This window comes from Hippopotamus amphibius, chromosome 11, assembly GCF_030028045.1.
Source record: "Hippopotamus amphibius kiboko isolate mHipAmp2 chromosome 11, mHipAmp2.hap2, whole genome shotgun sequence".
Taxonomy (NCBI): domain Eukaryota; kingdom Metazoa; phylum Chordata; class Mammalia; order Artiodactyla; family Hippopotamidae; genus Hippopotamus; species Hippopotamus amphibius.
The window spans coordinates 57,306,489-57,329,721 of NC_080196.1; the positions used below are offsets into that span (position 1 = coordinate 57,306,489).

At 35.9% G+C, this 23,233-nt stretch overlaps 1 protein-coding gene across 3 annotated transcripts in view; it reads right to left on the minus strand.

Annotated features, from left to right (window-relative positions):
- Positions 1-22,663, minus strand: part of PIK3C3 (phosphatidylinositol 3-kinase catalytic subunit type 3) — a 137,101-nt gene extending 114,438 nt beyond the window's left edge. For all 3 annotated transcript variants that reach the window (XM_057698880.1, XM_057698878.1, XM_057698881.1), the window contains exons 1-4: positions 22,506-22,663; positions 19,026-19,214; positions 14,056-14,199; positions 7,995-8,124 (exon numbers count right to left, since the gene is read on the minus strand). In XM_057698880.1, coding sequence (XP_057554863.1) covers positions 7,995-8,124; positions 14,056-14,199; positions 19,026-19,214; positions 22,506-22,573 — 531 coding nt within the window. In that variant the 5' untranslated portion in view covers positions 22,574-22,663. The remainder of the gene's footprint in view (positions 1-7,994; positions 8,125-14,055; positions 14,200-19,025; positions 19,215-22,505) is intronic.
- Positions 22,664-23,233: the final 570 nt, after the last annotated feature.

Here is a 23,233-nt window from a genome sequence, read left to right on the forward strand (position 1 = left end):
TCTTTAGAGAAGACATACTGATGGCCAATAGACACATGAAAAGATGCTCACCACCGTTAATTATTAGAGAAATACAAATCAAAACTACAATGATACCTCACCTCACACCAGTCAGAATGGCCATCATCAAAAAGTCTACAAATAATAAATGCTGGAGAGGGTGTGGAGAAAAGGGAATCCTCCCAAACTGTTGGTGGACATGTAAATTGGTACAGCCACTATGGAGACCAGTATGTAGGTTCCTTAAAAAACTAAAAATAGAGTTACCATATAATCCAGCAATCCCACTCCTAGGCATATGTCCAGAAAAGATGAAAACTAGCTCAAAAAATACATGCACCCCAAGGTTCATAGCAGCACTATTTACAATACCCAAAGCATGGAAGCAACCTAAGTGTCCAATGACAGATAAATCAATAAAGAAGATGTGGCATGTATATGTGTGTGTGTGTGTATTCCATTATACATAATAAATATTATATTCCATTACTCAGCCATAAAAAAGAATGAAATATTACCATCTGCAGCAATATGGATGGACCTAGAGATTAATCATACTAAGGGAAGGTAAGTCAGAGAAAGAAAAAAAAAAAAAAAAAGACAAATGTGATATCACTTACATGTGGACTCTAAAGAAAAGATACAAATGAACTTATTTACAAAACAGAGACAGATTCACAGACACAGAAAACAAACTTATGGTTACCAAAGGAGAAAGTAAGGAGGGGATAACTTAGGAGTTTATGATTAACAGATACACACTACTATATATAAAATAGAAAAAGAACAAGGACCTACTGTATAGCACAGGGAACTATATAATATCTTGTAATAACTTATAATGGCAAAGAATCTGAAACGTTTGTGTGTGTGCGTGTGTGTAAACATATGTACACATATATATAACTAAATCACTTTGCTGTATACCTGAAATTAATACAACACTGTAAATCAACTATTCTTCAATTAAAAAAAAAAGTTTGTAACAACTAGCCACACCCCCTCCCCTATTAGTATAAAAGAAGCCTGAATTCTAACTCAGGTAAAATGGTTCTTTGGGACACTAGTCCACCATCTTCTCAGTCTGTTGGCTTTTCAAATGAAATCACTTTTCCCTGCCCCAACACCTAGTCTCTCCATTAACCAGACTGTTATGTGGTGAACAGTATGTTCTTGGACTCGACAACCATAACAATAACAGTAATTGAAGCCATAAGTACTAACTGTAACCCCAGTTCATTTATAGCACAAATATTTAATGGGTGCTCACTCACCACAGGCAAGTCACTGTTTACTGAGTCACTGGGCACATCTTTTATGCTACACCTGAGGACCTTCAGAAATATACACTTTTTCATTTCACACTCCCTCTGCCTCTTCTCCTATATTTCAATTTTAATCTTCTTGATAAGAACGACACATTCTCTATGCAAACTAATTCTTCACAATCCTTAAACTAAAATACATTACTGATACTTATACTTGGAAAGATATTTACATAAAGGATTTAAAGACCTGATTTTAGGTCCCAGTTCTACAATTTACTATTCACTTGAAAGGTTAAAATAAATCACTTAACTTCTCAAGGCTTCCATCTTTTCAGCAGTTTAAAAACAATGTACATTTCATGAGTTAAAAAACAGTGTATATTACAAGTCCAATCATTACACTTCTCAGAATAAAATGACAGCAAATAAGATCAAGTAACAAGAACTAACATTCATTAACGCTCACTACTGTCCCATAGTAGGTTAAATCCTTTAAATATTTTATCTCATTTATAATTAGTCTTCACAGTAACTCAAAAAAGTAGATATAACCATTTATTCCTATTTAAAGATGAGGAGGGCTTCCCTGGTTGCGCAGTGGTTAAGAATCCACCTGCCAATGTAGGGGACACGAGTCCAATCCCTGGTCTGGGAAGATCCTACATGCCACAGAACAACTAAGCCCGTGCACCACAACTACTAAGCCGGCACCCTAGAACCTGTGAGCCACAACTATTAAGCCCATGTTCCACAACTACTGAAGCCTGTATGTCTAGAGCCCATGCTCCGCAACAAGAGAAGCCACAGCAATGAGAAGCCCACAACGAAGAGTAGCCCCTGCTCTTCGCAACTAGAAAATGCCCATGCGCAGCAACAAAGACCCAACGCAGTCAAATAAATAAATTTATAAAAATAAAATAAAATAAAATAAAAATTAAACAATAAAGATGAGGAATTCATGGCTTTGTAAAGGTTAACCAGCTAATTCCAGATCACAAGTAAACAAGACACAACTGGAATCTGAATGAAAATTATCTCCAAAGCCATGATTTTAACCATGACTCCATTTTAGCTCTCGATTCATGCCAAAGGGTTTTACAGCTTTTAAAGCACTTTATACATGCAAGCTGATTATTATAGCTATTATTATTACTCACAATGGCACTAACAATAAGGACGACTTCAACCTAGTAATACAATTCTTAAATATCCAACATTTACGTGTGTCTTCAACACAGCAAGTGATGATGGTAGAGATAAAGAGGACTTGTCCACATATTTAAAATAAAAATCTCAGTAAGCTCCTCTAAATTAATACCTCAAGATTAGTACCCACTGAATGTAGCTCATGCAATGTAAAATATTTTCTTTCAAGGGCAAATATTTCAGCAGGTCAAATAGTACCATAAAATAATTTAAAAGAAATAGCCTCAAAAAAAAAAAAAAAAAAAGAAATAGCCTCAATCCCATTTCACAAAATTATGTAATCAGAAAATTTCTTGTTACGTTCATCTCAATTGTAAAGGATTATTGTGTGATCATGATAATTTGTTCATGCTTATTCAAAACATACAGTGCAGCCAGCATATTCAAGTAATCCTGCAACTAGAAAGATATGTCAAGAGAGAAAGAGGAAAAGTCCTTTTAAGATTTCCCCAAACTGAGAAACATCTCACAAAACTTCCTAGCTCCTTCAGGTTACTTCATGGCTCACTAAGAAATTAACAGTCTTCTGAAGACTAATTTAATTTCCAACTTGCCTTGAAAAATGGTGTCCTGGGTAGCAGATGCAAGTAATATGGTTACCAGAAAGATAATATGGTTACTCACCCATTACAAGCCAGTAAATTGGCATTCTAGACCAGCGCTGCTCAACAGAACTTTCGGCAATAATGGCAATATCCCATACCTGCATGTCTACGAGGTAGCCACTAGCCACATGTGGCTACTGAGCACTTGAAATGTGATTATGGTAACAGAGCAACTGAATTTTAAATTTTATTTAATTTTAATTAACTTACATTGCCACATATGAATCGTGGCTGTTATCTTAGTACAGCTCTAGATTATAATTAACCCCTTGAACTGATTGGCATGAACCTATCTCAAGATACTAATTTTTCCTGGATGAACTAAAAAAAAATCCAGTCCCTATCGCTATAACCCTGAGTCTGGACCCTGGACCCAGAATGACCCCACGTAGGTACTCTGAGGGTCAGCTTGAAACATCACCACATACTACCACAACTCCTCTGTAGCAATGCTCACCTATACACTCTTTCTAATATTCCCCACCCTTTCTGTGTCACACAGACCACAAAGCATTTTTCAAACAGTCGTTACTTTCTCTTTGCCGCCTCTTAATCAAATTGACAGAAACTAAAGCACATTCCAAAGACATCAGGCAGAGCTGCTAAAATGAAAAGAAGACAGTGGAGAAGCAAGCTTTTGCACTAACCTTTCATGTCTAAAGACATGGATTCAAATATAAATCAAACACTAAACCTTGGTAGTCACATCCAAAACCCCAGGTGGATATGCATCCTAGTCATAAAATTCACAATATGACAGGCTGAAAAATGGAGCAGATGGGAACAACGCGCACACTTGCCCAAGTAAGGCCCACGGTCATTAAAAGGCCAGGACAATCAAAGTGCAATAAATGCTCAAGAAGTCTGGCCTTTGATTATCTTCAGAAATCAATTCAAACAGAAGGTTACTACATTAGTTAAAATTAATTAGGGAAATTTAGAGGTGGGAAAGAGAAGATAGTGAGGAAGATAGGGGAAAGAGTATATTTCAACACGTTCATTTTCTTCCAGCTCCCTACTAAGTCTACGAAATGCAAGTTATAAAAAGTAAGAACTAAACTGAAGACTATTCAGTTTGTTTACTTTTCTCACACTCAGTTTTTCTTCAAAGGAAAACTAGGCATGTCCACAAAATGATGTAAAATCATTAGAGGTTAATTCCACTAAAACTATCCTGAAAGAATTTGATTTTTTTTAAAATGTTAAACCTAGAAATCAGGCTTTTAAACTTCAATTATTCATATTGCAGTTACAATTTAACTTTCGCACCTAGTGATAAGTCAGAATAAGAATATTTAGTATAGCTTGAGTTTGAGGTTCTTTGCTTAATAATTATCTAACATTGTTTCTCCATAGGCCATTTAAAGAGTTCATCTTCTTTTCACAGCCCTCTTGTCCTACTATCCCCAGGCAGCCAAGACTAAAGCAGTTCTGTAACTGAATAAACTCTCCTAAACTGCAGTTTGAAAACTGTCACTATGCTATTTATTTTGGCTCATGGATACAATGCATGGTAATTATGCTTTGCTATTATTAATATACACCTTGTTACTCTTAAGCCACCTTCTCAACAATTAGAAACAATCAGAATAGATTCACTGGCTGAAAAGTCAAAGTGCAACAAGAAAAAAACCAATCAGTTCTAGCCACTTAAACCTCACCTATTTGAATACTCATTTCTTTTCTTAAATGATAGTGTGAGAAATGGAAGTATCTGTTCCTTTTATATGAAAATGGAAACATGAGCACAGGCATTCTTCTCAGACTTTAAAAGTATATTGTACCAAACACAACTGCAAAGTAGTTTGAGGAAGACAACGATAATCTAACTGAACAAACTTTTTAATGTGGAACTAGAAAAATGAGAGGAGGAGAGAGGGAGGAAGAAAGAGAGCTACTGTGGCATAAGTTTAAGAAAAAACAAATACCAAAGTATAATTTTACAATCAGGGCATACCAAGCATCAAAGCATACTCTCTCCAGTAAGTTTAGAAGTTAAGACCGCAACAAATATAAAAGTATACTTTTTCTGGTATAAGGCAAGGGAAATAACTCAGGAAGCCAGTCTGAAAAATTTAAGTAAAGAAGCAGGCACTAATCAAAAAAGAACAAAACCACAACAACATCCAAGTGCAGAGCCACATCATTCACACGAGGCAGGTCCTGAACAGTGCTGTACTCTAGGCATATGTGTCACAGGAGGAAAGGAATGGCATGAACAGCAGTTCCACAACTGCCAACTGATGAATGAATGTTGTTTCTCTACTAAGTGGTAATTATAAAATCCAGGTAAATAAAAAATCCTAAATATTTGCTATTTCAGTACTTTCAGAATCACAGAATATGAATAGCTACACAAGACCTCAGATCTCATCCATTCTAAATTTCTTATTTTACAGGCTTAGAAATTATTTTCCCTGAGTTGGTAGGATGGCCAAATCTCTGCCTCATACTACAATGCTCTTCCCACTGAAAAGTGCTTCCAAATGCCCAAGCTTCCAATTTCATCAAACCAAAGACATCATTTATAAAACAAATTCATCTTCAATAGCAACAGGGATATAACAGGTTCTGAAACTTCAAATAGCATGACCAACTGCTATACAGAGAAGAATGAAACATATTAGCCCAAGTGCCAAAAAATAAAAAGGGAGAGCAGTTCCTTCAAAAATGCTACAAATGTGATGCCTTTTTCCCCTTAAGAAGAGTAATTATTGGTTTTTAATGGTTTCCATTTAGTCCCTAGGGAACATGAGTTAAACACTAATGCTATCTGTCACAGCACAGCAAGCTCTGAAGGCTCCACTTTACTCCACTCAGAAGTAAAAAGTAGAATTCTATTAGGGACAAAGAACTTTGAAAGGAGCTCTCTCCAATTGGCATAAGAAAGACTTATTTTCATTAACTTTTATCCCCATTTTTAAGATTTAGAAACAAATTCATAAAAACTCACTTAAAAACGAACAGCCACCCTGGATAACACGGACAGCATTTAAATTTCAATAACTATGTCTTGAAAACGTAGGCCCCAACTTGCCATCAGCTCCAATATGAAGAATTTATACTGCTGATGATTGCTACCAATTAACAAGAATGTTAAGAAGGCTTCTTCCCAACACCTAATTTAGCTCTGCATATGCTTACTTGCCATTTCTAGAGTTACAAATGTACACTGATAATCAAAAGAATAACTATGAACCTACACAACTCTTTAAGGGGTTATAGTTTCAACCATAAAAAAGCTTATCATTATCAAGTCAGATCTTTTTCTCCTACCAAAAGATTCAAAAGATAAAAATGAGAAATGTATACTATAACATCGTGCTACATTAAAAAGTCCATTTCAAATTCCAATGCTGCATTTACTGCTGTTTGAAAAATGTCAATCAGTTGTTACAAAAATTATTTTTGAACCCTGCATTAAAAATAATTGGGAAAAAAATTAGGAACATGTGAATAGAAGCCTATATAATTTGTTTAATATAAGAGAACCAAAGTGGATGAACTGTGCAATTATACAGCTTTTTATTTCCTGCCCATTTCCCCTCAAATTCAGAATTTCATTACTGTATGAATCATAATATTCATTCTCAAAATGAATGTTGTTCTTAAAAAACAATATGAGGTTTTGCTACATTGGAGATATAAGCTTTTGTGACCCACAGCCTATAAATGAGCTGATTCTGATCAAATTTCTATTTATTCAAGGTATATAAAAGTCACAGAGAGTAGCTGCAACAAAATTTTATCACTAAGATAAACCCTTAAAGAGAAGGTATACATATGAAAAGCTTGAGAGGTTTGCTATATCACATGTAAGAATCTAAACAAAATCTCAAAGGAGTAGCTGAACTGAAAATTAAATTTCATTTATTTAATTATGGAGGGGGAAGCTGACAACAGTAATTTGGTTAAAAAGCTTATTAGGAAGACATGACATAATTTTTTCCATAAAAGAGCCATACAAAAAGACACAGAATTAACTTGAAAAAAAAAATTTATGCTTAAGCACAAAGCCTAACCAATCCAAGTGCTTATTCTTTATAATTAAGATTTCTTACATATGTAGGTTGAGGCAACAAGTTATAAAATGCTTGACATCAAAACTTTCCCCAGACATTATGGAGTCATCCATAACTAATAAGATCACAAAGGAAAATTACATGTAAAAATTAAAAGAAAGTCTCTTAACAAAAGTATTGTAAAAGGATCTTTAAACAGTATCTAACAAAGTACTTTTTGAATAGATATTCACAAAATAAGTTACATTGTTGTGATTTAAGAATGGAATTGAACTTAGAAATACAAAAACTAAATGAAAACATTAACACAATTTTGAAAGGAAGAGGTAATACCTCAGTTTACAAAAAGAGGGGTGAGGTAGAGCAAGGGAATTTAGGCTGGCTAATGTAACAAACGTTCACCTTCAAACAATACAGAAATCTCTAGCATGTAACGCTTGCCTCTTTAAGACCATGTTATCAAAAAAGGTAGGTGGTCATCCTGAAAGTATCACCAAGAGCTCTACATTTTCATATCTGTTGGGATTACAGACACAAAGGGCCACATATTATACGATTCTCTTTATATGAAGTGTCCAGAATTGGAAAACTCACAAAGATAGAAAGATAGGCAGTTGCCAGGGACTGGAGGGAGGAATGGTTATATTTTTGATAAAAATGGTCTAAAAGTAAACAGTGGTAATGATTGCACAACACTGTGAATTCACTAAAAAGCCACTGAACTGTACACTTTCCAAGGGTGAACTTTATGGTATATGAAGTATATTTCTACAAAACTATTATTAAAAGAGTAAATTTAAATTAAAAAGTAATCTGACAATTCATAATGTCAATTTATACTACAACAGATATCATTCAAAGCTTTCTACCTGTTCCAATAGTTTCCTTTTTACCTTGGCAAGGCGGCTCATCTGATCTTCTGAGAGAGTACTGCTTGTTCTGCCAGGAGTTTTTGTGGGTTCTGATCCGTCTGCTTCCACATTAGGCCAGACTTTCAAGTCATGCATCCCTTGGCGAAACATGCTAGGCAAAAAGAGAATGCTCAGGACAGAATTAAATTATGTAGTTCATTACGAGAAATTTTAGATTCCTAAACAGAAAGAATTCTACCAAGGAAACGCATGTCTCTCTTGCCAAGCTTTAAGCCTGTAAAGCAATTAACCAAGCAAGTAAAATCCATGTAACACGGTTTTTCACATGCCATTCTTTTCTCCTCTAAGCAGTTAGGACTATTAAAGAGATTTTAAAGGCAGAGTGGAAAAAGAGAAGCATCAGTAATGGACAACATGCACTTCATCACTTCACCTTCAAACAATATAAGACATAGAAATAGAAATCAAATTTCTACCCAGTGAGAGAATGTCACATTTACAATGACTAAAAATAAAATTAAAATAATTATATAACTTTCTACTTTACGTAACAATTCAGCATAGTAGACAGCAGAGTTGAACTGCTGGGGTTTGGATCCCAGCTGTGCCATCTATTACCTACAAGACTTTGGGTAAATTACTTAATTTCTCTGTGCCTCAGTTTCCTCACCTATAAAATGAAATTATAAAAAGTGACTGTATCTCACAGGGTTGTTAAGAAAATTAAATAAACCAGTACGAGTAAAAAATACTTAGAATAGCGCCTGCCTCATAATAACTATTCAATAAATGTTAGCTATTATTTTCTTTTTCACTTAGTACGGGCTTATTTTTCTCCGGTCTTCTTTTCCATAAGAGAGATGTCTTAGAAGGGAATATAACAGTGGATTCAATAAAAAAAAAAATGCCCAGGTCTATGAATCAGAAATTTTACATATCATCAGAATTCAGCCTGAGCTGGATGATCCTGCTTTAAAGTGAAAGACTATGTGACCTTTGACTGCCATGCTTCTGCTTCCTTCAAAAAGCTACTAAGGGGACTTCCCTGGTGGCACAGTGTTTAAGAATCTGCCTGCCAATGCAGGGGATGTGGGTTCAATCCCTGGCCTGGGAAGATCCCACATGCCATGAAGCAACTAAGCCTGTGCACCACAACTACTAAGCCTGCACTCTAGAGCCCGTAAGCTGCAACAGCTTAGCCCACGTGCTGCAACTACTGAAGCCCATGCACCTAGAGCCCTTGCTCTGCAACAAGAGAAGCCATCACAATAAGAAGCCCACGCACCACAAAGAGAAAAAAAAAAAAAAGAAAAAAAAGCTACCAAGAAGATCCAGAGTAAAGGTTGCACAAACTCATAAAGGAGCTTTGGACAGCTATGTTTTTTAAATATTCTGTCAAGTTTCTGAGTTTTGTCTTTTTGAAGAAGGTTAGAGACAGTCTTCTGTCAGTGCGTTCTCTTTTTTTTTTTTAACAAGGCCATTCAAACAATATAAAGTCTACTCAAACAACATGCTCCCAAAGCTGAAAGGGCAAGCTGTCAACTGCAATGGAAAGAATAAGATTAGAAGTGTGTGCAGGTGAATAGGCAAGTCCAAACACTCCCATGTTAAATAATTTTTTTAATTAGATACACATTGGATACATTGATACATTTTTCCCATCTTTAAAAACACTGTACTTAACTGTAAAAGGTTTACATAAATGTTCAACCATTATTATCATGATCTGACAAACAGAAAATTTCTTAGCAGATTTCCCTGAGGTAATAAAGAGGATTTTCACTGAATATTATGTAATGTATGTAAGTAATGATGCCATAAACATTTAGATTGGGAACTATAAAGGACAGCTACAAGCTCATGAGCAGTATAAGATTAAAGACCAAATGTGTTAAGGTCTTTAAGGCTGGCAATAAACAGGTAGTATCCAGCAACCATATCTGCAAAGCTTACTTTATAGGCCCAATACAAAATATACTGACTGGCTGCGAAGAATCAAAACTCTCAATATTTATCTATCATGTTAAAGATAAAAAAAGTAATATTATTAAAAAAGCCTTTTATAAAGTTCAAGTTCATTTTCTTTACCTTTCAACTGAGAGAGAGATTCAACATCAAGCAGATCTTCTTAGTCTCTAAGAAACTGGTTGCAGTGAGGTCATAATACCACTTTCAGTGAGTATCCTTAAATGTACCTTCAGAAACAGCAGAAAGCTTCCCTTCCTTCTCTCCACTTCATCCCCCAAGTGAATAGTTTGGCTGAACTTAATCAAAAATAAGTACATTTGGCAGGAAGTCAGTTTACTAAATGATTTAGGTGTCTTGGGATGGATCTGGAGAAGAGATTTAAGGGTAGGGGACATGGAGGGTAGGGGTGATGCCAAGTGAACATATTTACTGTCTTTTGACACTAATGGAACCTTTACAGAGAGTTACACAGCTCCAGGTGGCAAGCCAGAAGATGCTCAGAGCACCAAGTCCACTTGGGAAATTAAGCCAAATGGGCAAGACAGAAGAAAACAGTACAGCAGGATCTCCCTCAGACACCAGCAGAGGCCCCCGCAACAGCTGCTGTTGATGTCCCAGCTCCCAGTGCCAAGCCACGACAACAGCAACTGCCCCAACTTCAGAACTCACATTTGGAAAAAACATCTGCAAGAGAAATCTGCAGCCTGCCTGTGATCCTTTGCCAGTTCAACCTAATGATCAATCCATTCTTCAGCTACTTAGAAAATCTCACGAGCTAGACTTTCAAAGTGAGGACAATTAGTTATTCCAGTCATATCCTTACAGATTTGTCTCTCAATTATTAACTACACTATTCTCCAAGAAGCACTGCTTCGCACTGACTCAAGTATACAAAACAGATATGAGCAAAGAGCAAGACCTGGTAGTCACAGGATTCCCAATACTGTAACACAACTTTTGGACACTTTGAGGACCACTTTTAAAAAGCTACTAAGTCCATAGCAGGACTATTTAGGGCACAAGGTGGGGGTGCAACTGGTGTTATTTCATTGCCTAAGAAACATTTGAGGAAATGAAGGTCTAAAGCAGCATTTCCCTAAGCCATGAGAACTGCGTCAGCACATGATATGATTTTTAATGGCAGGTGGGAAAAAATCTGCACAGGCTTCCTGTTGAGGTCACCCAGAAGACTCATGCTAGTTTCTCACCGTTCATGTCCGCAATACCATGCAGAGAAGCAGCTGTGACCTAGCAGTAAAGTGCATGTCTGCACTCTGCTACAGCACCTGGAACATCCAGAATATCCTACTCTTCCACAATCCAAAGGTTCACAGGAAGCCCGGTATCCTGCGAGGGAATGCCTGGGCTTGTCTCCACTGCAACCCAGTTCGCCTTCAAGGAAAGGCCCCAGAACGCAGAGGGAAAAAAAGGAGTTATTTTAATTTCATGGGGCTTCTCAGATTTCCTTTCTCTGAGGTGAAGGTCACTATAAGCATCAGCCTAGAGGGAATAGCAGGTGATCTAACGCGAGTCCTTATACACACACATACACACAGTGATTACTACTGACTTCATGTACTTTTTGAAAACTTGCCAAAAGCCAAGTAAAAATGTCACAAACATCAATCTGAGAGTTTATTTGGCTGTAGGCAGGTCATTTCACTGTACTTCTGTGGAAATTTCTACTGTCTCACACCTATGTCTAGTCAGATTGTCTCCTGAAACTATATCCTAAGGTCAACAAAAATGTATCAATATACGTGTGCCAAAAGAGGTGTTTTCATGAGGGAAACTCCCACAGATATTTCAGAAGATAAACCACTTATGAAGGGGCCAGGAGGAAAAACCAAGAGGTCTATCTGGCTGTTTCTCAAGACCATTCAACCACTAAGACTACAGTAAGAACGGCGCCCTTTTTTCTGTATGCCAAGCAAATTCCACCTGGATAGAGAAAGTAAAAAGGAACAAACACTCTGGAAAGAAACAATACTGATTTTGTAATATGTCCGTTCTACTGTAACATGGCATTTTATCAAAAACATATTTAAAACTGGAGCCCACAATGTCTCAGACTATGTCTAAATTATTGTTCCTGCATGGGTTTCAATAATAAATATTTCTTCAATAGGCACATTAAACTAAAATATCTACATATTACTAAGCAATCAAGCTATTCTAAATGGAATCACATCTACATTTTATTCATGAGTTGAAGCTTTTCTGACATCCTATTCCTAAATAGAAAAATTCAAAATTATAAGGATATCAATTCTCTCTATAATTCACATACACAATTCAATACAGTTTCTCAACAAAATGACAACGAGCTTTCTTTTTAACTGGGGAAGTAATATTAAAATTTATCTGAAAAAACATAGAGAATATCTAGAGAAATTCTGAAAGGACTACTAATGAGGATGATTATCCCTCTCTAATATTAAAACATTTTATAATTAACAGTATTCAAAACTAACAAGAATAGTTCAGAAATAATGACAGCTAATATTTACTGAGCACTTTAGTAATTTATCATCATAAACTATGCTGTGAGGTAAATATTTTTACATTTTACAGATAAGGAAACTGAGGTATAAAGAGGTTAAATAATTTGCCCAAGATAATAAGCAAAAGAGCCAGGTTTTAAACCCAGACAATCTAGTTCTACAACCTGCCTTTCTAACCACCATTGGTTTATAAAAAATTGATAAATTCAACATCATAATTTAAGATTCATGAATTACAAGTAAATAAGCGACAAACAAATATACGATAATTCAAAAGAAAATATCAAACAGGAAAAACAACATTTGTAACATTTAACACACAAAGGGCTAATTTCACTAATCTACAAAGACCCCCTTACACATTAATAAGAAAAAATGATAACTCAAAAAAATAAAGGCAAAGAATTTTATGGTATGTAAATTATATCTCAATTTTAAAACATGGGCAAAGGATATGAAAAAGCAATTCACAGAAACATACACACAAATAGTAAAGGGTAATATCATAATATGATCACCTTCACTCATATTTAATGATGTGAAAATTAATTTAGGAGATAACATTTTTCAATTTTAAAATGGGCAAAAATTAATAAGTTTGATAATACCTAGATTATGGTCTCCACCATTTCATACTGAAAGGAACTAGGACTTGTTTGTCACCAGAAAGTAAAGAAGCTACAAATGACTATTGGTGTACTATACTGTCAAAAGACCATGAGATCAACTTGAAGGGGTTCCTACTGACCAAAAATGGAAATTTTTGAGAATTATAAAGAATAAAAGAACAATGGATTGAAACACTTCAAAACTGTTTAAAAGTTCACGATAAAACTTAAGGAGAAAAAAAAAAAAAAGACCATCAATCATCACCTTTGCAAGTTACCAAGGCACCAATTCATTCTTAAAATTGTTAAAGGGGAAAAAAATTATTCATCTGTATACCAGGGTAACTCAATACATGATGAAAGACCAAGCTTTTTAGAGAAAAACTGCAATTAATAAACACAGATAAAGCAGAATGTCAACAGTTTTCTTAAGACGAAGAGTGATCTCTCTGTTCAGGAGAAAAGGGATAGAGAAAAAACAACTTGTGGACTATGGTGAGGTTTCTTTTTGTTGTTGTTGTTGTTTTTTTTTTCCACAATACACTTCTATTATCTATAAACTTCTTTAAATAAAATTAACTTTTCTATTATAATCATTACTATTATAGCAAATTAGTGCTTTAGTGCTTTTAAACCCTGTTTAATGTCCTTTTTGTCACTATTAATGACAAAGCAGAAAAATCCAATAACAAAGCAGTTACAACATATGCCAAATGGCCTTTTTTCCCTAAAATTAAGGTTCCAGTTTCCAATGACTATTTCCTAATAGAAATCACATTACCAATCATTAACAGTAGTGAAATAAAACTGTTTCTTAATTAATCCATCTGCATATCCTGAAGGAAATATGTGTCCAGTTCAGTTTCAAGTACTACAGAATCATATGCACCAAACAGATTTCACTTCCTAGCACAGAGAACCACACTGGGCAAAAACTATTAAGGCCAAAAAAGAAAAGGGTCAGAAAGCAACAACATTCCCATAAGAGAAGAAAACGCTTACCCATATTTTCCAAACAGCGAAACTGTTGTTCCTCCCACAGGCACTGCCTTTCCTGGTCCATACACATCCCATATAGTCAGGGCCACTTGGGCATTCCTGGGCAGGTCAGGGTACTTCACAGGCAGTTTTAGCCATTCATTCCAGCTGTGGAATTAAAGTCAACAGAAACATAAAGCTAAGGAAAGGAAGTCAACATAAATATATGTGTATATAACTTTCCTTTAAATTAAAAATCTATACAAGAAGGTTTGTCCAGAGAAAATGTGCCAAAGATTAAGTTAGTAGCACAAAAATATAACATGGCACTTACCTCAGTTTTGCTCTAGGCAACTTCAATTTCAAATACAGGCATATCTGTATTTTATTTCACTTCACGTTATTGAGCTTTGCAAATACTGCATTCTCTACACATTGAGGTTTATGGCAATCTTGCATCTAGGAAGTCTATGGGCACCAATTTTCCAACAGCATTTGCTCATTTTGTGTCTCTCTGTCACATTTTGGTAATTCTTGCAATATTTCAAACTTTTTCATTATTAATATATTTTTTACAGTGACCTGTTGTAAGTGATCTTTGATGTTACTCCTATGACTCGCTGAAGGCTCAGATGATAGGACTTTTTAGCAATAAAGTAATTTTTAACTAAGGTATGAACACTGTGTTTTTAGACATAATGCTATTGCACACTTAACAGACTATAGTATAGTGTAAAGATAACTTTTATATGTATTGGAAAACCAAAAAATTTGCTTTATTGCAATAATCACTTTATTGTAGTGATCTAGAACCAAACCTGCAATATCTCCAAGGTATGCCTATAGAACACATGAAAAAAAATTTTTGAAAAACAAAGCTCATGAAAAATAACACTGGTAAATCTTTTAATCATGACATTCAGACATCAAGGATTTACTGTATAGCACAGGGAACTATAATCAATATCTTCTAATAAACTACAATGAAAAAGAATAAGAAAAAAAGATATATACATATATATGTATAACAGAATTACTTTGCTGTATGCCTGAAACTAACACAATATTGTAAATCAACCACACTTCAATTAAAAAAAAAAGAAAGAAACAGACAACATCACTAAGATACAAGGAATATAATAATGGCTAGTAAAAATCTGGGAAAACACTTAAACCTATTAGAACCAAACTTGTTTTGAACCAAACTGTGATTTTTTCCTATAAGAATTCTCCTTAACAGTCTTTTATTAAGAAAAGAAAGAAACCAGAATTACTCATACTCAAAACGCTGCTAGGTATAATATGGTCCTATAATATACAGCAGTATCTCAATAAAGCAGAAAAAAACAAAATTTTAAAGAGGCCAAAGGAGACCATCCACTAACTTTATAATATGAAGAAGTTACTAGACTGCTCTGGACAGACATGTGACAATTTTTTACGTGAGATTTTTCTTTCACTCTAGTTTGCTTTCAAAGCATATTTGTACATATGATTTCACTAAGGAATGTTTGTTCTTAGTAATGATAGCACAGCTTTCCCATTTTTTTTACTCTATTCACCTCTGCAAATTTTCTTCTGCATTCAAACTTAACACTGGATTTATCTGATCATTTCAACTCCCTTAAACAACAGATGGCTTTTAAAATTCCCAAAGAAAACTATGCAAACAATACACAAAGTAATACCCAGTAGACACACAGAATTGCTTCTCTCTGTTTACTCAAAATTATTCTCAAAGGGCATATAACAATCTAGGTCAAATATACCTGCATCAGTAAGACACTGAATAGAATTTTCACAAACTTAAAGAAAAAAGCATTTACATCCACCATATAAATTCAAGGACCTACGCAAAAATCAGAGATGGCTATCAATTTAAAGGAGACTCTAAATGTCATTAAATCCTTTTCTTCTATGAAGTTCTTAAAAAAATAAAACACATGCTTCAAAAAGCCTTTCTCCCCTACAGATAAGCTTAAGAAACTAAATAAATTTATTTAATTACTATTCATATGGTGGGCCAGACTGAAAAGGTAAAGACTAAGCAGTGTCACATTACACCAATGAACAAACCAGAGAGAGAAGTTAACACAAGCTAAAGAGAAAAGTCAGTGACAATGTCCAAAATGAGCTGTGAAAATACTCACCTCTACATTCTGTCCTTTGCCTAGGAGACAATAAATAAGAGGAAGCAACCATTTGCATCAAACCTTTTGTCATCCAACGCCAGATCCCCAAACCTCTTTAAATTAAAGCAAAACACTTTAACCGGTTTTACATATTGGGCTTCTGTAGAAGATTTCTTTTGAAGAAAATGAATCTGCAGCTAAAAAATAGTTTGAAAACTACTCAAGATATTCTAGAAATAATGGGAAAATCTGGTCAGACTGTGTATTTTGAACACCATTTTGTTCTCTCCCTTCCCATTCATCACCCCTTGCTCATGTCCCAACTCTAATTAGGCTTAAATTCACCTGGCAACTTTCAAAATATTCCAAGATTCTAAAGCCTGATTCTAGATGATATGATTTCCCACCATGTACCCCCACCCCCATACACCATTGTACTAATTCTCTAGTCTGATTAATGCACTCCTAAATCCTAACTTTCTAATTTTAAAATTATATTAGTCTATGCCTAAAGCCGTTTCAAATCCTCCATGTGACAAGGCAGAATATAAGTTACAAAAAAAAAATTTAAACCACTTGGCTGCAGAATAATATTTATACATTTAACTTAAAAATTTGCAGTATTTCACACCTAAAGCTGATAATTTTACCCTAAGTGTAACGAAAGAATAGGTTTCCTCACCATGGGCTGTCTTATTATAGGACAGAATAGAATAGAATATGACAGAAGAGATTTGGATGAATTTTGGATGAGCTTCTCATCATTTGAACTCTCACAACTCACTATCAGAAACAGAAATCAGACTTAGACAACTTGAAATCTCATACTTTCTGAACTAAGGAGATGTAAAAATTAAGATAGCAAGAGATCCTTTTACATATAATTTATTTTCCCTACAGTCTACAGAATCTTCTTTTAAGTACGTGCTTATAGAAAATAATGACTGTATAAAGTTTGCCCTTATTTACTTTAGAAGTGCAGTTTTTGTTTTGATGAATTGGTAAAAAACTCAACTCTTAAATACTAAAGAGCAGGTTGTACAAAATCTGCAAATGTTTCCCCAAGCCCAAAGAGTATATTAAATATATGAGGATATATGTTATATTAAATATATTAAATATATGAGGATAGACAAAAGCCTATCCTCATATATTTACTCAACATGAGGTATTTTCTCAATTTACTTTCTACACAGCTATTTTAAACCTTTTAACTTAAAAAAAAAGCCATTCTAATTACTTTGTTAGTTTCACAATTTAAAAATATAAATTAAAAACCTCAAACTTTGAGAAAGCAAATATGAAAGTTTTCATATCCTTGAAAATACATAATACATAAACAATGCAGAGAGGAGCTGGTAAATGGGAGAAAGAGGAGAAAGATGTTAATCTCCCTCTAACCGGGAATTTGCTTTTCCTCTAATTTCTTTTATTGCCAAGGAATATTGCCATGGAACAAAACCACAAGAAAAGTGAAATTCACCACAAATGTTGACTTTCTAGACCTAAATTTGTGGTTCTAAGTATCTTGGGGGGTTCACAAGCCACCTCAGAAAGTCTAATAAATGTTTTGAGCTCTGTCTCTGTAAAAACAGGTATTGTAGATTTCCTAATTCCAGTCTAAGAATCTCTGATACAATCAAGGAGTTTTGGTGGGTTGTTTTAGGTGTGATGATGATACTGTAGTTATGTTAGAGACATACAGAAATACTTAAGTTAAGATGATATATTGGAATCTGCTTCAAAATAACAGTGGGTATAGCTGAAACAAGATTGGCCTTGAATTAGTAATTATCGAAGCTAGGTGATAGGCCCCTGGAAGTTCATTATATTCTTCTCTCTACTTTCACAGGTTTGATATTTTCCAGTATAAAATATATATACATATATATACAAGTAGAAATACATATTTACACTCGTGTGTGTGTGTGTGTGTGTGTGTGTGTGTGTGTGTGTCTAGCCACAAAAAGACTACTAAGCAAATTACACCATTAAAACAATTGGTTTCAATGTAGCCAGATCATCATCAGAGCTTAGGCTTCTGATCTCTCCACAAAACTTTTCCCAGTCTGCTGGGCCACACTTGGTAAACAAAGGGTTGTACCCTCAACAGCACAGGCTGGGAGTCCATGCGGCTACACCCTGTTCTCCATGAATCTGTGGGCATGAACTCCTTCCTTGAGGGGCACATAACCTATGTATCCTGTACCAAGCCTACCAGGGTACTGAATAATACTCATGGATCTAACATTAAAACTGCACCACACAATCTATCAAATAAGAAGTGTTGAGAGATTATATTAAGGACCTACAATATTATCCTGGAGAAACAGGAACTTCATGTTCATTATATTTACCTCGAATTCCAACAATGGCTTGCTAGTGCACCATGCTTAATAAACCAAGAATTAAAAAAAAATAGTTAATTTCATATTTAAGATAAACATCTGATCCAAACAGATGACAACAGATCTCCCTCTAAAGATATAAGTTCCAAATATCAGCTTAGACAGCATCTCAGACTACCCAGAAGTGTTTCTGTGTTCAAGGGCATAGCATGGGAGCAAATTTAGAGATGTGATTTTGGTTTGGGTCATTCTGTGAATGAGTGAAGTTCTTATAAAAAATATGTCAATATATTCAATGCAAACATAAATTCACTTCTACCTCCATTAGTTATAATATTGCTATGTATAATACTTTACCTGAGTACCTTCCTACTTTAAACTATTTGATTAATGCTTATAGGTATTAAATAAAGAATTTTAATTCGTCTGTAATTCCTTCCAAATAATACTTTCAACATCTATAAAGAAATGGAAGAATAGTTTGGAACCCACCACATGCAAGAAAACAACTTACTTCCATCTCGTACTAAATGCTTTGTAGGAGGTTCTCACTGGCAAGGCCAGAGGCTTCCCTTCTGCAAAAACTTGGCAAGTAACATAGAGGTCAGAACATGTGTCTTGGTACAGTCCTGAAAACTTCAACATTGGGTCTTCTAACACGGCTTTATAACTCTTTTGTTCTCTCTTCCCTTCCAAACTTCCTCTGAAAGCATAAAAGCAATATTGTTTAGACACACATTTTTTTTTATATTTTATTTATTTATTATTTTTTAGGGGGTACACCAAGTTCAATCATCTGTTTTTATACACATATTCCCGTATTCCCTCCCTTCCTTGACTCCCCCCACCTCGAGTCCCCCCCACCCTCCCCGCCCCAGTCCTCTAAGGCATCTTCCATCCTCGAGTTGGACTCCCTTTGTTATACAACAACTTCCCACTGACTATCTATTTTACAGTTGGTAGTATATATATGTCTGTGCTACTCTCTCGCTTCGTCTCAGCTTCCCCTTCACCCCCCGCCCCCTCCCAAACCTCGAGTTCTCCAGTCCATTCTCTGTATCTTCTAGACACACATTTTTAAAGACAATCACAACAAATATTAAGAAGAGTTTATGCTTGTGACACAGTAACCTTATGCTACCTGAACATTTTCCTATAGATGAAATTAGTCATTTTTTCAATTTCTAAAGGTGTCTTAAAATCCTAACATGGCTAAGATCATTCCTATCTTCATTAACATATTTCTCTATTTTAGGCTTCCTTAATTTTAAACTCTGTCATCAACTCTTGGGTCTACCCTCTAGATGTCACCAGCTTTCTAAGCATCACTTTCATCTTATTAATTTCAAGCTGACCACTTATTCCTGTACTCTTTCAACAATATTTACTGTACTAGGCATAGAGGCCCAGAAATGAAAGACAAGAGAAACAATACAGTGTTACAAAAAAATATTAAGTCCTTGCTCTAGGGAGAAAACTTACTTTTAATTGCACATATTTTTATGCTTTCAATTTTTTTTTTACTATGCAGATGTATTATCTAATCATTTATTTAAATTAAGAAATACAGTGCTTTAAGTCATAAAACATATGCATGAGATTATAAAAGACGTAGGAAATCAAGATTACAACATATACTGTGCCACACATTTTACAGAGACTTTCTTACTTACTTTTCACCATACTTATTTTATAAATCATAAAGCAGAGACTCAGAAATCGAGCTTATTAACCAGGATCACAAAATAAGTAACAGAGCTGAGAATAAAAACCAGGACAGAGGAGGCCAAAGCCAATGTTCTTCCCATTACAGAAAGATACATCAAAAAGTCTCAGGAGCACCTAACATGGCATGGAGGCAGGGGCTCATAACCGAGACAGAGGCCAGAAACGAGCCTGAACAATACATGGAAGATGAGAGACAGATGCAGGGAGTCATCCCAGAATAAAAGAACAGCATATACAAAGGCAAAAAGGCAAGATGGTGTGTCTGGGAATTACAAGTTGCTACAGCTAAAGCACAAAGCTCACCTGGAGAAGAAGCTAGAGATGAGAAGGACATGAAGGGGGTAGTGAAGCTAAGTCAGTACAGTGCCCGACGCAAAATGAACACTCAAAACCTGTTAACTAAACAATCTGAAGTGACAGTAATATAATCAGGTTTGTGCTTATGATACTTTGGCACGCGTATAAGAATGCAATGGAGAAGTGTAACTGAAAGCAAGATCAGCTGGAAGACTTTCAATCAAAATTAAAAGCAAAAGGGTAGACTAAGGTTTAAAGGGGGCATGGATCAAAGATACTGAGCAGGTAGATTCAGGACAACTTGTGAATGATTAAACAGAGAAGGTGGGGGGTGGTCTGCATGACTCCAGGTGACCCCTTTTCTGTCTTAACCTATTCAATGAATGACGCTAAAAATCAACAGAACAGAGTGAGAGAAAATTAGAGCTAGAAGCGCAGGCTAATGATGTGCTCCATTTCAGACAAGTTGCTTATAAAGTGCTTTGGGACATCCAAAGCAACCATGTCTCGTGGGCAGTTTGATATTCAACTATGGCGCTAAGAAAAGAGACATCAAAGTGCAAGTTGTTATTAAAACCGTAGAAATAGATGAAAAGGCCTGGGGAAAATAAACAGAATTTTAAAATTTACTATTCTCTGTACTTCCTGCCCTCCCAAGAACCAGTCTCAGAAGCTAAAAGGTAGTTATTATTGAATTTTGCCAACCCTCTGATTTATGCTTTATCTTTTCCTCAAAATTGTGACACACACTAAATGTGTGTTTATTAATAATGGACCAGCTTTTTTTAATTTTTTCTTCTTTCCTTTTAATGTTCAAGTTTCCAAAAAAAAAAAGAAAAAGAAAAAGAAAAAGAAATGCATTCACATGGCTAAGAAATACTAAGAGGAATGAGACCGAAGGAAAATGCTTTATCAGGTGATGGCAATACAGGTCCTATAAAAGCATCTACTGGTGTATGCTGTAAAAATTTCTTTAAATGGGTGTGTAAAGTATTATACAAAAGTTCAGTTTGGTTGCTGACATATGATTCTTACCACCACCAAATGAACAGTAAAGGACTTGTCAGAGTCTGAAATAAGCAACTTCTGGAAACAATCATTCAAAGGAGCATCTAATGATAGAGAAAATATATTTACTACAGGTATGTAGCCCTATCTATGCCTGAGATACATTTGTTGAATACTGACTAAAACATATGATGAATGATGTTGGGATTAATAATTTGTGATAATTTGATAGTTTTCACATATGGAAATACATCTACGAGACTGCCAATGGACATAATTTCCAACTTGGTCCTACCTGTTCCCCATCTCAGTTCCGTTATTCTCATCTTAAGATGCCATGCCCTGTACCTTTACTTCAACTGTGATGCCCCAAGATATTCCTGCAAGGCTCTTGTCTCATATATTCTGGTCCCTTTACAACTGGAACCCTCCCTTCCTTTGACTGACTCCCAACCTCCCTGGCTAAATAATATCAGACTGTCGTATTCCACCTAAGCCTCTATTACCGCTCGTGTTTTTAGTACTACATTCATGTGCTCATCTTATTCTCGGCTACCTTATCTGCCTGTGTCTACCTCTCCATAATTTCTTTAGCCTCCATTCCACCTTCCGGCCCCATTTTAAAGTAATATTTTCCAATTATTAACGGCAGGACGACGATTTAACCAAGACTTGATTTCTTCATCTGTAAGCTGAGACAGTAATAATCCCACAAAAGGTTGCAGTGAACTGCAAAATGCTTTCTAGAAAATAAACCCTGCGGGCCGTACTGACTTATTCCTATCGCTGTCCTTCTCACTGAGACCACATCCCCTCTCCAAGCTCCCATTCACCTCCGTTTTCCTGGCTTCAGCCCTCCCAGCCGTCCCTCAAGCTAACATCTTCTGTCCCAAACCCACAAGCCCTGCAGCCCCGCCTCTGAGCATCAGCAACCCCAGCTCCGGTCCCCAGATTCTCTTACATTTTAAGCTGCACGTTGATGTCCAGGTCACAACTGTAGATGCAGTGAAACTTCTCCGCTTCCCCCATGGTACCCCCCGGGCAAGAGCAGCACCTAACGCTGAAGGCAGGGGGCTGGGAAAACTCCGGCACTGAACTCGCAAAGCCGCGTACACAGGCGCTTCCGGTTCCGCCTCTCAGCCCTGGCGCCGCCAATCCCTGAGGGGGGCGCGACCCCTGCGCGACGGAACTCCCGCCCCGCCCAAACGTTTTTCTGCGCCTGTGCAAAGGGAGCCAACCACGTTGCTGGAGTGTAAGCAGGTTTCCGGAAATACAGCCTATTTGGTTGCATTCCAGGCTTCCTGTGTGCTTCCTGTGTTAGCGGGGGTTTTGTTTTATTTTGGTTTTTGTTGTTTGTTATTATTTTAAAGAAAATAAGAAGCAGTCTTGTGAGCCTCATCTGTTTCTAAAATCAGTCCAAAAGGAAATTCAGTTCAAAAATAACTGTAACAACTTTCACAGTCTGGAGGTTGGTAAAGAGGGAACAATCACAAGAATTTGAGCTTTACCAAGTTTAAATTTCAGTGGCCTTTCGAAAACATGTTGATTTAATCACGTGTTTGCTGTCTCAAGCAAAGATTTCCTCTTTCTGTTCTAAAGAGTGGAGTGTTGCACTGCAAATAAAAGTGTTCTTTTTCCTCTTGAAAGCAAGGAAAACAAAGAGAATGCCGACCAGGCTAGAGGGGAAAG